Below are 14,044 nucleotides of genomic sequence, written 5' to 3' on the forward strand. Positions count from 1 at the left end.
ATGCAATTATGTTGGGAGTTTGCATTTTCAATTTTAATTAGATGATTAATTGAGTGAAATTGTTATGTGTTGAAATTATTGATGAATATTTTCTTTAAAATTACCCAAGATTCCATCTACTCCCTTTCTTAATTCTTATTTTCTCTCTCCTCAAGACCTATGTTGTGGATGTTGGCATGTTGCTGCTGTTGCGTATTTTAACTTTTATTTAATAATCAAAGTAACTCTTTTTTTGCTAGCACAAAGTCATTCATTGATTGATGTTGTTGCATTTGTTTCTTCATGTGTCATACTGAGTACTTCGTAGTTGATATATGATGTATTTTAGGTGAATTTTGGGGTAAATTCCCACTTATTTAATGTTATAAGTTTAATTAATTGTATTTAAATGTTTTACTTTTTATTTTTATATTTTGATATGGTTAACGGTGAGTTAATCTTAGGTTAACTTACCGGAAAGTTAGTTTGAGGTCCTAAAGGGTGAAAAAAAAGGTGTAGGTCCTAAAGGGTGAAAAACACGAAAGGTGAGTCCCCATTGTTTAGCTTAACTCTTATATTTTATATATTCAGTACTTTAGAACGATAATTGTCTCACTCACATCCTTTGTTACAAACTATACTTTGAATTATGAAAACGAAAATACATAAACTAGATTAGGACGAGATAATCTCTATCCTTAGGATAATATTACCCCCACTATATTGCTGATGGAATTTAAAGCTAACCTATCCCCGGGATTTCCTAATCATACAAACGGATTATAGCAAGATCATCCATTCTCATGAACATGTAATTTCTTAGAATTATGAGAAGAACGTAATTAACATTAACATTAACATTATGCATTAAGTTAAATAGGAAACCAATGTGACGGTTACTAAATAACTGCCGTTGATTAATTAATTAACCGCAAAAAATTTAAAGTTATTTATAGATTAGGACGAGATAATCTCTGTCATTAGGATAATATTAGCCCCCACTATATTGCTGATGGAATTCAAAGCTACCCTATCATCCATTCTCATGAACATGAAATTTTTGAGAAATATGAGAAGAACGTAATTAACATTAACATTATGCATTAGGCTAAATAGGAAACCAATGTGACAGTTACTAAATAACTGCCGTTGGTATTATCCTATTTAAAATAAATAATTAATTAATATAGGAATATTAATTAATTAATTAATCGCAAAAAAAGAAGTTAATTAAGTACTACCTCCGTTCCTTAATGTTCTTTACGCTTTGGAATATGTGTCCAAAGTATGAAAACTTTAACCGTGGAATCTCACTATTATATACATCAAAACATTATCATGCAAGGTCTTGTTAGACTGGTCTCGCTATATATTTTCAAAATATCAAATTTTTATAATTTTTTCACATACGAAAATGGATATATAAGTGGTTAAAAATTGCATTGGAGTCCGTGCAAATAGTAAACGTAAAGAACATTAAGAAACGGAGGTAGTATATGAATCGAAGGACATGGAGTGGGAGTCAACGAAAGGAGGGAAGGTTTTTGAACGTACTCGTAACTTCTTGCTTAATTTATTCACCAAAAAAAAAAAAAAAACTTCTTGCTTAATTTGTTGCTTTAATTATTAATTAACTGTGCAAATAGTATGTCATTATATAAACTGTGCGCGTGCCAAGTCTTGATTAATAATATATAACCATATTAGCAACTCAATACTAGTACATCAAGCCCAATGCTCCACTTGGCCCAACAACTCAACCTAACACATATTCAATACATATGAGTTACATGAGTATATTTAAAGACATTCCAAACTACATATTTCTTCCCTGTGGGAGAATACTCCTACACACAAATGTTAAAGACTACTATCTAACATATATCCTTTACTCGGACTCGGGTACCCATATTACATATATGACACCGGTATGTGTCCAAGTATCCGACACGACTATTTTGTGAAAAAAGTAGTAAGGTTTTGTTCAAAAATAAAGTGTCTAAGTATCCATACTCATATCAAAGTGTCGAGGATTCGACACGAGTATTTGAGATAAATGAAGAGCCCAAGTAACATAGCCCACATCTTTCGTACTTGTCTCGAGTTAAGGATATACATTTGCTTCCTATTTTATTCGACTCAATGCAAGTTTGATTTAGGAAAACTTGATACAACATTCTTAACTACAACCGATCATCGTTCGTTAAACTATCATACCTTATTGATATTGATGATAAAAGCAAACAAACAATAACACCTTATCTTGTAAGATAATCAAGGTGTCTAGAGGGATGTCCTTACAATATGGTTGACCTTTCCGATTGAAGGACTCACTCATGTATGAGTAATTTTTAGATTAAATTACCAAATGAACCAATAATTAATGAAAGCCTGAAATAAAAACACTTAGGGTGTGTTTATCCCTAGTCTTAAGATGAGTCTCAAGATGAGTCTTAAGCTTAAGTCTTGGGATAATGTGGTAAAAGACTACCCCGAGTCTTGAAGTGAGTTTGAAAATCCAAGACTCACTTAAGACTCTACTTTTTTCTCCCTCCAATCAAATAATGCCACATCATCAAACTTAATTTATTTTATTTCACCCCAAAAAAAAGTTAATTATATTTTTAATTCATTTTTTCTGCAACTTTAAACGATTATATTTTCCAACTCATGCACAACGGCTATATTTTGTGAGCTACTGCATATATTTTCCAACCCATGCACATCAACGGCTATATTTTAATCAGGATACTATCTTGCTGATGGGATATATCCTGATTGGCCGGCCGGTTTTTGTCAAAACCATTCCTCGAGCAAACGTGCTTTCTGAGAAAAGGAAACGGTTTGCTCAATATCAAGAAGGGGCACGAAAGGATACAGAACGAGCATTTGGGGTGCTCCAAAAGAGATTTGCAATTGTATGCAACCCAGCACGTTTGTGGAAAAAAAGTGAAGTAGGAGATGTTATGAAAGCATGCATCATATTGCATAATATGATCATTGATGATGAAAGAGATGATAATGAAGACATGAATCCACCAAGAGATGTCCAATACACTGTAGATGTGAATCAAACAGAAAGTCCTGAACTTCAACATGGTCTCCTTCGAAACTATTATGCAAACCGGGAACAATACTTTGCAAATCATATCCGAATTCATAATCGTACTCAATGTAATCAACTTTAACATGACTTGATGGAACACATTTGGTCACGTTTTGGAGGAGCGGCTAACTAAATTAATGATAATTTATGTATTATTTTGTTTCATTTGCCTTTAAATTTATGTTCTAGATCTTTTTAATTTAATATGTTGTATTATTGTTTCTAATTAGTACGGAATATAATATACATATATAAAGGAGGCATATTTGCTTAACTATTAGAGCGCCACCTAGGATTACTAATGGTTTCGGCCAATGAAAAATAAGATATCTAATTTATTTTTGAATTAAAAAAATCGAGTGCCACGTAGATAATTAATTAGGTGCCACGTAGATATTTAAATTAATTAATTAATTACTAATATATACAATTTCATCCAAAATCAAACGCTCTAATAATTAAAAAATAAATCTAAAATAAAATTCATCCAAAATCAAACACTAATCTAAAATAAAATTCAATCCAAAATCAAACACTAATCCAATATTAGAGCGCCATGTAGGAAAATAAAACTTCAAAATTATTTTTGAATTAAAAAGTCGAATGCCACGTAGATAAATAATTAGGTGCCACGTAAATATTTTTATTAAATAATTATTAATATTACTTATATACAATTTCATCCAAAATCAAACACTATAATAATTAAAAAAAAAAATCTAAAATGAAATTCAATCCAAAAAAAAAAAAAAAAATCAATTTAATCTAATATATAAAATATAGTTGGTATATGTAGGAGTTGTATTTTAACGTAACAATTTAATAGAAACCGTGCATCGCACGGGCTAAAGTCTAGTACTACCTCCGTTCCTTAATGTTCTTTACGCTTACTATTTGCACGGACTCCAATGCAATATTTAACGACTTATATATCCATTTTCGTATGTGAAAAAATTATAAAAACTTGATATTTTGAAAATACATAATGAGATCAATCTAACAAGATCTTACATGATAACATTTTGATGTATATAACAGTGAGAATTCACGGTCAAAGTTTTCACACTTTGGACACATATTCCAAAGCGTAAAGAACATTAAGGAACAGAGGTAGTATATGTCAATTTCGAAATTAACATTTTCTATTTTATTTTTTCATTTTTTTCTCGAATTATAAATTACTCACCCTTACTGCTTCATTTTCCAACTGCTTCTTCTGATTCTCTCCGCTTCTTTCTTCCTGTTGGCGCTCCACGATTGACAATGGGCCTTGTTGCTCTATAAGCCCGCTTTGGACTCTTCGACTTGTGGGCCTTTGGTTATTTGATGTCATAATCCGTAACTGGGCCTCGGTCCTGTGGTAATTTAGAGAAGCCAAGTGCACCCTTCAAGGACAAAAATAAAAAATGTGTATAACAAATACATCTAAATATCTAATACTTACTTCGTATTAGTCACAAGACACAAGTGTACGTGAAAGTGCACAATGGAATGAGAGTGACTTGAATCCCTAGGGAGATTGATAGAGTAACCCTAAGGGTTGATAATCCTTTTAATATTGATTTTTAATTGGTTACAAATGCATTGAAAATTTACATACAACACTTTCTCTCTCCGATTAATTATGTTTATATATTATTTTATGTTATATGTATCTTTGGGGTTGTCAACCCTTAGGGTCAACCAAACATTTTCCAATCCCTAGTGTTGAAGCTTGAGATCAATTGAGGTCGTTTCAAATGTACTACCTATGTTCCTTAATGCTCTTTACGCTTTGGAATATGTGTCCAAAGTATGAAAACTTTGACCGTAGATTCCCACTGTTATATACATCAAAATGTTATCATGTAAGATCTTGTTAGATTAGTCTCGTTGTGTATTTTCAAAATATCAAATTTTTATAAATTTTTCACATACAAAAATGGATATATAAGTCGCTAAATATTGCATTGGAGTCCGTGCAAATAGTAACCATAAAGAACATTAAGGAACGGAGGTAGTATATGAATCGAAGGACATGGAGTGGGAGTCAACGAAAGGAGGGAAGGTTTTTGAACGTACTCGTAACTTCTTGCTTAATTTATTCACCAAAAAAAAAAACTTCTTGCTTAATTTGTTGCTTTAATTATTAATTAACTACTCTTTTCCATTGTATAATGTTCTTCTCATTTCAAATTTGGGAGGGAATTAAGAAAATATTAATCTTAGACGATTGAACGAGAGGGGATTATTTTTAAAAAAAAATATTGTATGCTTTTGCATTAATTGAAGTAGAGAGAAAATACTTAAAAAAACAAGATATACATAGTTTTGATACTTATCAACCTTTTAAGTTTTATGTTTTCGTATTCACCACCATATAAAAGATAATTTTATGAAACGTTTTGCGTTCACCACCTCTTAATCGATTTCATCCAATTTTCCGTTCATATAGTTCCCACTTTACTAACCTCTTTAATTTCAACTATCCACATATAATTTCCTCCTCATTTTCTTCCGTTTCTCTGATTAATTGCATTTTTTTTGTTGATACCATTTCCATGGCAATAGATTAAAAAAAAAAAAAAAAAATTTAAAAAAATTAAAAGAAAATAAATAATCAATGTCAAGCAAGTTCAAAACATGATGGTCTGTCAAACTTTGTATTCAATTAAATGTAAGAATGGTTGCCCATGAATTATGGGTTTCCATGGACTTGTAATAATAGAAGGAACTAGTGTTGAAGCCCGTGCGATGCACGAATTTGACAATTTTTGTCTTATTTATTATATCATCGTATACAAATATACGTTTTATAAATTATATCTATAATAAAATGTTAAAATAGGTCTCTTTTCAAGTTGGAGTACAAATGCAGAGTAGGAACTTGTGTGTAACGATATTGTTATCATCTCCTCTCTTCTTTTCATAATGTGCTCAACATAGCATTAAAAAAAATTAATAAAAAAAGTATTAGGAATGTATTACGTTAGAATTATCTTAGGAAATATTATGTTAGAATAAGTATTTGGTTCATATTTGGTATATATATTAATCGCTATGACTCCGTTCAGTTTTCTCCAAACAATTTTATTAAATATCGCATTCTTAAGTTTATAAAAACTCAAAGTGTTTTTTAAAATAAAATACTTAGAAAGATCTATCCCTCACGTAACTCTTTTTGTTTAATTCCAATTCTATCGTATTGTATCTTTTTCTCTTATTATCTTTTTCTTAATTAGTATTTCTAGCAAAATCTATCTCTTATTATATATTTTATATGGTACTTATTTATCTATTTCTATTTTAAAAATCTGAATAATATTAGTTAAATATTTATAGTAATGAGGATTCATTAGACCCAAAAAAAAAATAGCTTAGTAGAAATTGTGAAAATCTGCAACTTTTAATTAAATTTCCATTCACCAATTTAAAGATAACTCAATGTTTAGGGATTTAAAATTAAAATTACAGTTCTAAAATTTTCGGCTGGGTGTTATCAAACTTTAACACCACCCGGGCCGGCCCCGTAAGTTGCTAAGACTTTGCACGCATATCACACGTACCCCTAAAGATCTATCGATCAAATATATAGGACTCATATTGTTGGAAATACTACGTTGTAACCATGAAATTAACAATAAAATAATAGGGAAGAAACACAATACTCAATAATTGATCTCAAAAGCTGTGACGGATTTTACGCCTGCCCTATAAGCGTATTTCGCCACCACCGGTACAAGGTTCTCAGTGACGATTGCTCCCCAAGGGTAACACAGCTACCTTCCAACTCTGTACCCCGATTGGAAGGCTGGAATTATTTCAAGAACTGCTCAGATCTCTATAGGACAATAATGACAGAGATAATATGTTTTAGGGTTTTTCCGTTTCTCCGTGTGTATCTGAGTATGTATCTTGGAATAAATAAATGAGTATTTGTAAGGAATATGGTACAAACCGCAACCTCCAAACAATACTTCAAAACCAATAGCCCACGACAAACACTAAAACGGGTCCACAAGCATTATAATGTTTAAGGGATCCGCATTGCATTAAAAATACCAATAATCCCCCACTAATGCATACGGACAAGAGATTTTGAAACCTGAGCAGTAAATGAAAGGTTTAGCGCATAAATGTTAGTGTCTAAAGACTTGAACTAACACATTAGTGGAGCGAGGTATTCAACAACCAATAAAGTATTCGAAGATTGAACTCTACGACTATTGAAGAAATCCAACACCACACGCTTCCCCTTTAGAAGCTTGAAAAATTCCGCGACCGCATGAAACGTCATACGAGGCCAACATTCCCTTGGATTCTAGTGAGTATTATTAGAAAAACAACAAACATGATTTTCATAGAAGGATGCCATCCCCTCTTACTCACATAGGTGTCTCATCAAGTCTATTTTACCACATAAACCACCCAAAAGGGATATGAAGACATTAAGAACTTTAAACGTCCAACCTTACCCATCGGTATATCCATCAAGTCCGTTCTATTAGGACCACTCAAAGGAGCTATGGATATATTAAGAACATATCGTTCATCCTCGCAAATTGCACAATATATCTATCATGCCTTCTCATGAAATCACTTAGTAAGTGAAGTCAATGAGGCTAGATACTTTAATCTTAATTCCATCAAGTTCAATAATAAGAACCATCCACACAATAGGACTATGGACTCATAAGAGCAACAAGGATTAACCTTCCTATTCATAAAGCGGTGTATCTATCAAGGCTTCTTATAGTATCACCCACTCTAGGGGACCATAAGGCTAGATACATTAAGAGTAAAATATTCAACCTCACACAAAACGGTGAATCCATCAAGTTCTCTCATAGAACCACCCAAATTTGGGATATAGATTCATTAATAGCATAAGCTCACCCTAACACGTGTTTTCCGTAGAAATTGAACACGACAGAGATTTAGAAATCTTTCCTCTTATCTAGTTTGACACCAACTCGTGCCAAGACCTTACTTAAATAATATTTTCTCTTTAATCTCACATACTCAAGGAAGGTATCACATTCACAAATAACTGTATCTTCTCGTGTCTAAATTACACGAATGTGTTTCACTTTGCCAATTAACTCATTGTACCTTACAACTCACACATACAGTAAATAGTGAATGACAATATAAAGAAATGCGATAAGATTACTTACCCCCACAATGAGCCATCATCCAATAGCCTTTTTCTAATTGTATGAATCTTGACTTGTAGGATCCAATGATATTGCTATAAATTCATATTGACTCCATGGGAATCTCAAACCTGCTCGTTTTATTTGATCCTCTTCTCATTGTACCTTTTGGTGCACTTTCACGCTCTCCACCTATGCAATATAGGATTATCTACAAGGTATGCTTACAGCACAAGCGTCATCAAGTCATGAATTAATCATACAATAGTAGAACTTCAAGCATGTTAGCGTATTCAATTTATGAGAAACTATTTCTAGATAAATTTCCACAATATGCTAGGATTATACAATAGTATAATTTCCACTCAATTAAGAATTGGTACTTACCAAAAAGCCTCTACAAACTCAAATGTAGTTAGGACGTACCTTTACCGATTCATTTGTCTCAGTTTGTCTTTTATCTTAAATTGAGTAAATAGAAACTTTAATTAGTTTCATTTAAAGCACTAACGTGTGTACCATGCAACAACATATGATTCACACAAGGCGTATGAACACTATCAAAGCCAACCACATATAGGAACACACATATGCATCAATAATGCTCATATATAATAAAACCAATAGCATGAAATTATTTTAATAAAACTAATCATATCAATGCTTAAGTGTTCGTTTTCCAACATACTCCTCATTTCTAGCTAGTAAACTAGCTCATTGGCCTCAAACATTAACTCACACCCCCACATTGACCAACAAAGTATCAGATAACAATGTAACACACATCAAAGGAGGGGACATATCTACATAATATGTAAATAAGTTAGAGTTTGCCAATTTAATATAAATTCAGATAAGAAACTTCCCTCACATCAAGCATGATGGATACATTATCATTAATGATAGTGCTCTCCAAATTAGTAGACGAGCATCCTCATTTTTTATTGCTAGCTTTGCAAACAGGTATTCCTAGCTACGCGTCCAAGTATAATGAACCTGCACAACCTCGTTAGTGTCCAACGCACAAAATCACAACTAACACACTTGTTAGTCTTCGAACTTTAGCTTTAACCCTCACATTGCCCACTTTTGCATTATAGGGCACATAAAATAAATTATGCGAATAAGTTAAAGTTTTACAAAGATAAATTAAAGGAAGGAACTCCCCTTTTACCGCACAAACTTGTTGGAATGCAAACGTCGGCTATACGAACTTGATCATCCTCAACCAATGATTTTAACACATGCATGCTTGTAGAGTGTTTTCTGCTTTTATTCTCGTACAAATACGTCATGGGGCAGCCTACTCCACGGCTTGGGTGTGGCATGTCTTCTTTGCCATGGGTGGGTTGTGGTCAGTTTTAACCCTTAACATTTAACACTACTATAGGGTACCTAGTGTACTCTCAAATGAGAAGTATGTACTCCATATATGCATCAGATCCAAGGAGTCATATGACAACTCCAATTCCTACGAGCAATTTGATAAGCACTCAACTCCAATGACATAACTGTTCGAACAAATTGAAACTCATAAAAGAAACCTCTGTTTGAGCTAATAATCCATCTTCTCGATAAGTGATTAATATTGATTAATATTTGGGAAATCTTTGTCCGGCCTTTTTCATTCCACACTTCGCCATTCAATTGCAAACAACCAAATAGGTCCACTTTTATAAGCCCTGTATCTGTACTCATGCTTCAAATTAACGTTCGAAAACTGTTATTGAATTTTTTAATTTCTTTTTTCTTTGACGAAGCCGCCACGAGTATGGCAACACAGAGATACGGCTTACTACTCTTCCCAGATTTTGCAAGCAGCATTTATTTAAAATTGACAATCAAAATTACGATCCTCAAAATCTCACATTCATATTAATTACGATCGTCCTTTCATAAAGCTTTCAGATTGGGACAAAAGTCACAAAATCGATAGTTAATTATGGTAACAACCAAAATACGCTTCTAGATTGTTGGAAATACTACGTTGTAACCATGAAATTAACAATAAAATAATAGGGAAGAAACACAATACTCAATAATTGATCTCAAAAGCTGTGACGGGTTTTACGCCTGCCCTAGAAGCGTATTTCGCCACCACCGGTACAAGGTTCTCAGTGACGATTGCTCCCCAAAGGTAACACAGCTACCTTCCAACTCTGTACCCCGATTGGAAGGCTGGAATTATTTCAAGAACTGCTCAGATCTCTATGGGACAATAATGACAGAGATAATATGTTTTAGGGTTTTTCTGTTTCTCCGTGTGTATCTGAGTATGTATCTTGGAATAAATAAATGAGTATTTATAAGGAATATGGTACAAACCGCAACCTCCAAACAATACTTCAAAACCAATAGCCCACGACAAACACTAAAACGGGCCCACAAGCATTATAATGTTTAAGGGATCCGTATTGCATTAAAAATACCAACACATATAATAACATCTAACTTTGTATGAGTTCTATAAAGTTCCGTGCATCAATTATATCCTTCTTAAAATTCTTGATGCACAGAACTTTTGCTTGCATGAGTTGTGACGTTTCCTTGTACCCATAAAATTAAACCCGGATCAATAAAGTAAATTACAATGGGAATGCATGATTTGGTATTTTTTTATGGGGTTAATGTATTAACGACGACATAATTTTCCGTCGTAAAAGAACAATTACGACGTGATTCTATCGCAAACCCGTCGTGAAAGGGGGTCGATAATTGATTACCTCATCGCATATATCATGTCGGTAATTAGATAGCGTATCGTAGAAAATTTCACGTAAAAGACGGGATTTGAGTCCGTCATAATAGCCTTCGTTAATGAGATTTTTTTTTTTTTGTAGTTGAAAACATGAGGGGTATTTGGTACGTTCCAGACGGTTAATTAGGAGATAAATTAGGTTAATTACTAATGGCGTTAGACTTACGTTAAGATCAATGGAATTTGGTGCATTTTTGGAAAAATATGAGTGTATTATATTCTTTGAAAACATGAGGGGTATTTGGTACGTTCCAGACGGTTAATTAGGAGATAAATTAGGTTAATTACTAATGGCGTTAGACTTACGTTAAGATCAATGGAATTTGGTGCATTTTTGGAAAAATATGAGTGTATTATATTCTTTGAAAACATGAGGGGTATTTGGTACGTTCCGTGAAACCTCAAGGGTATTTCAAGAAAAAAACGCAAAATAAATTACCTCTCATTACTTTCAACAAGGCAACGGGTCATCAAAGTACCACTACAAAATTATGGATTATTAGAGACGGAATTTGAGACGGAAACTATAAGCATCTCAAACTTGAGACGGATTACTAAAATTTCGTGGATTATTAGAGACGGAATTTGAGACGGAAACTATAAGCATCTCAAACTTGAGACGGATTACTAAAATTTCGTCTCTAAATTAAAATTGAGATGGGATTGTATATAGAGTTTCAAACTTTTCGTCTCAAATTCGTAATGGACTTGCCAAAATTCCGTCTCAAATTTTTTTGAGACGCCCTCTGTAGAAACGCCCCATTTCGTCTCAAATCCGTCTCCAATCATCATTTTGAGACGGATTTGGACTATTTAGAGACGAAATCCCTCGTCTCTATAAAATGATTTTTTTTAGTGTACATTGAGCTTATAAGCTTATTTAGATTAATATCGTCAATAGGTTTTTAATGCAAAGTACATTGAGCTGAAAGTTGATCAAGTTGATTTTGTAAATGTTCAGCACCATCAGCGGATCGGAAAATAAAAATGGTTTGTTTTGGCTTTCAAATTGAATTTTAGTTTTTCATAAGCTCACAATTTGAAAAGTGAAATTTCAATTTTCTTCAATTATGAAAGCTCTTTTTATGATAAGAGTAAATATTTTCCAATTTAATTTTCTTTATTTCATAGACATTAGAGCATCATTAATTCATATACCTCCTATGCTTTTTCCGTTCAACATTAATCAATTGGAGTCAATTTTTACAATTTTTTACCACAATTGATCGTTGAGAATGTCAATAAAATTTATCTCATATTATCTTTAACTAAGTATTTATTTATCTATTTAGACCTCCTAAAAATATTTATATCTTATTATTTTTTTACCAGTTGTTGACTCCTATTAAAATTACTAAGTCTTTATTTATTTATTTATTTTATAATCTCTCCTTTATCTTTTGGACTCCTAAAGAAAAATATCTTTTTACCTTAACTCATATTAAATTTACTAAATGTTTATTTATCTTTTATCGGATTTATATTTTAAGTAAATTTTAATTATTACTTTTGGTTATTAATGAATTTTTATTATAGAGGAAAAATAAAATATTTGTTTCTTTTTTAAGATTAATTGAGAAAGTAGAGTTGAAATCATGAGGGAAGTGCACTGAATAGCATGTTTAACATTGTTCTTAGAGGTGCAGAGAAAATATGTCCTCTTTGTCCGGAAATGAGGGTGAAAGTCAAGCATTAAAAGGAACCTAGCTGTAAATAATTAAAATGAATCTGTAAATCCAGAACAGCTAATATTCAGGTCAATTGGCTTAGCCTTCTCATTTTCAATCTCTAAGAAATGATGAACTGCTTCGTTTAAAACCCGAGCTACAAGGGAACAAACAAAAGGTTTCGGACTGATTGAGTTGGGTCTCGACATGGAAAGTGTTCGGTCTGTCATTCTCGACCCCTCGGAGTATGATTGGGGTGGTCTGAGGCTCTGAGCATGAGTATTATATTTTGGTGATTTCTTGGCAAAACATTACGCTGATTATCTGCGTGCTCTTGTAGCAGCATTGATCGGCATTTCCTTCCTCTTGACGCTTCTTCTTCTTTTCCGGCAACGAAAGAAATCCAGATCATACGAGAAACGGCTACCACCAAGCAGCATTGATCGGCATTTAGTTGTCACTCGTTACGATTGGTCTTTAGTTCAACCAAATGAGACCATTGTTATGGATCCTCTCCCCTTTCCTTCTCAAGGAATGCCCTTAAAAGTTTCTCCTATAATTGGATAATGCATGATAATGTGTTTGGTGCATTCTTTCAAGCATGAATAATTCAGACTTCTTTTATGTCGGGCTCGCGACGCTCATATAAACAAATAGGTGGCAAGCTCTCACCATGTTCAGCCCCAGTTCCAGTGGCGGACCTTGAACGATTTTATTAGGGGGGTCCGTAGGAAAAAATTAAGCAATATACTACAGAGTATGTAATTATACAAATATACCCAAATTTTAGGGGGGGCCGTAACTAAAAATACACTATAAAAAATTCCGGTCGGGGGAGCCAGGCCCCAGCCATAACAAAGCCGCCCCTGAGCCCCACATCTCCCTTTCCCACCGATTTCATTTCAAAATCAAATTTGTTTCGAATTCAAATTTCAAATATAATTTAAAATTTATCTTTTTTTTTAAGTCGTTTATTTTTAGAAGAGAGAAACATCTATATTTTGTTATTTTAAGATACATACCAATTGAGGTTGACATGAGTGGTTAACCAAGGTCTAGGGTTCAAGCCTTGAGAATGGAAAAAATCTCAACTGGGTGAGATGCTGCCCATCGAGGTACGGAGGTACCCATGCAAACTCATGCGAGAGATTAGCCCACTCACCAAAGGCGGTGGGAACTCCTCGTAGTAGAACTAAAAAAAAGATACAAATTAAAACCTAATGTCAAAAATGTTATTTTTCCTTAGAATGTATTTGGACTTTGACTATATTTATTAGATTGTGGCGTATTAATTATGGTGAAAATTATTTTAGCGAGATCAACCGATCGAAAATGTCTAACGGCAAGCTGTTTTCAATCAAGTAGAACTAATCATAATTAGGGTTATGACGTACTCTAA

General features: G+C 33.0%; 1 protein-coding gene across 1 annotated transcript; it reads left to right on the top strand.

Annotated features, from left to right (window-relative positions):
- Window positions 1–2,741: 2,741 nt before the first annotated feature.
- LOC130467695 (uncharacterized) lies at window positions 2,742–3,167 on the top strand. Its single transcript, XM_056836286.1, has one exon. The coding sequence runs from the start codon at window positions 2,742–2,744 to the stop codon at window positions 3,165–3,167; it is 426 nt and encodes a 141-aa protein (XP_056692264.1).
- The last annotated feature ends 10,877 nt before the right edge of the window (window positions 3,168–14,044 follow it).

The sequence above is a fragment of the Spinacia oleracea genome, chromosome 2 (genome assembly GCF_020520425.1).
Source record: "Spinacia oleracea cultivar Varoflay chromosome 2, BTI_SOV_V1, whole genome shotgun sequence".
Lineage (NCBI taxonomy): Eukaryota > Viridiplantae > Streptophyta > Magnoliopsida > Caryophyllales > Amaranthaceae > Spinacia > Spinacia oleracea.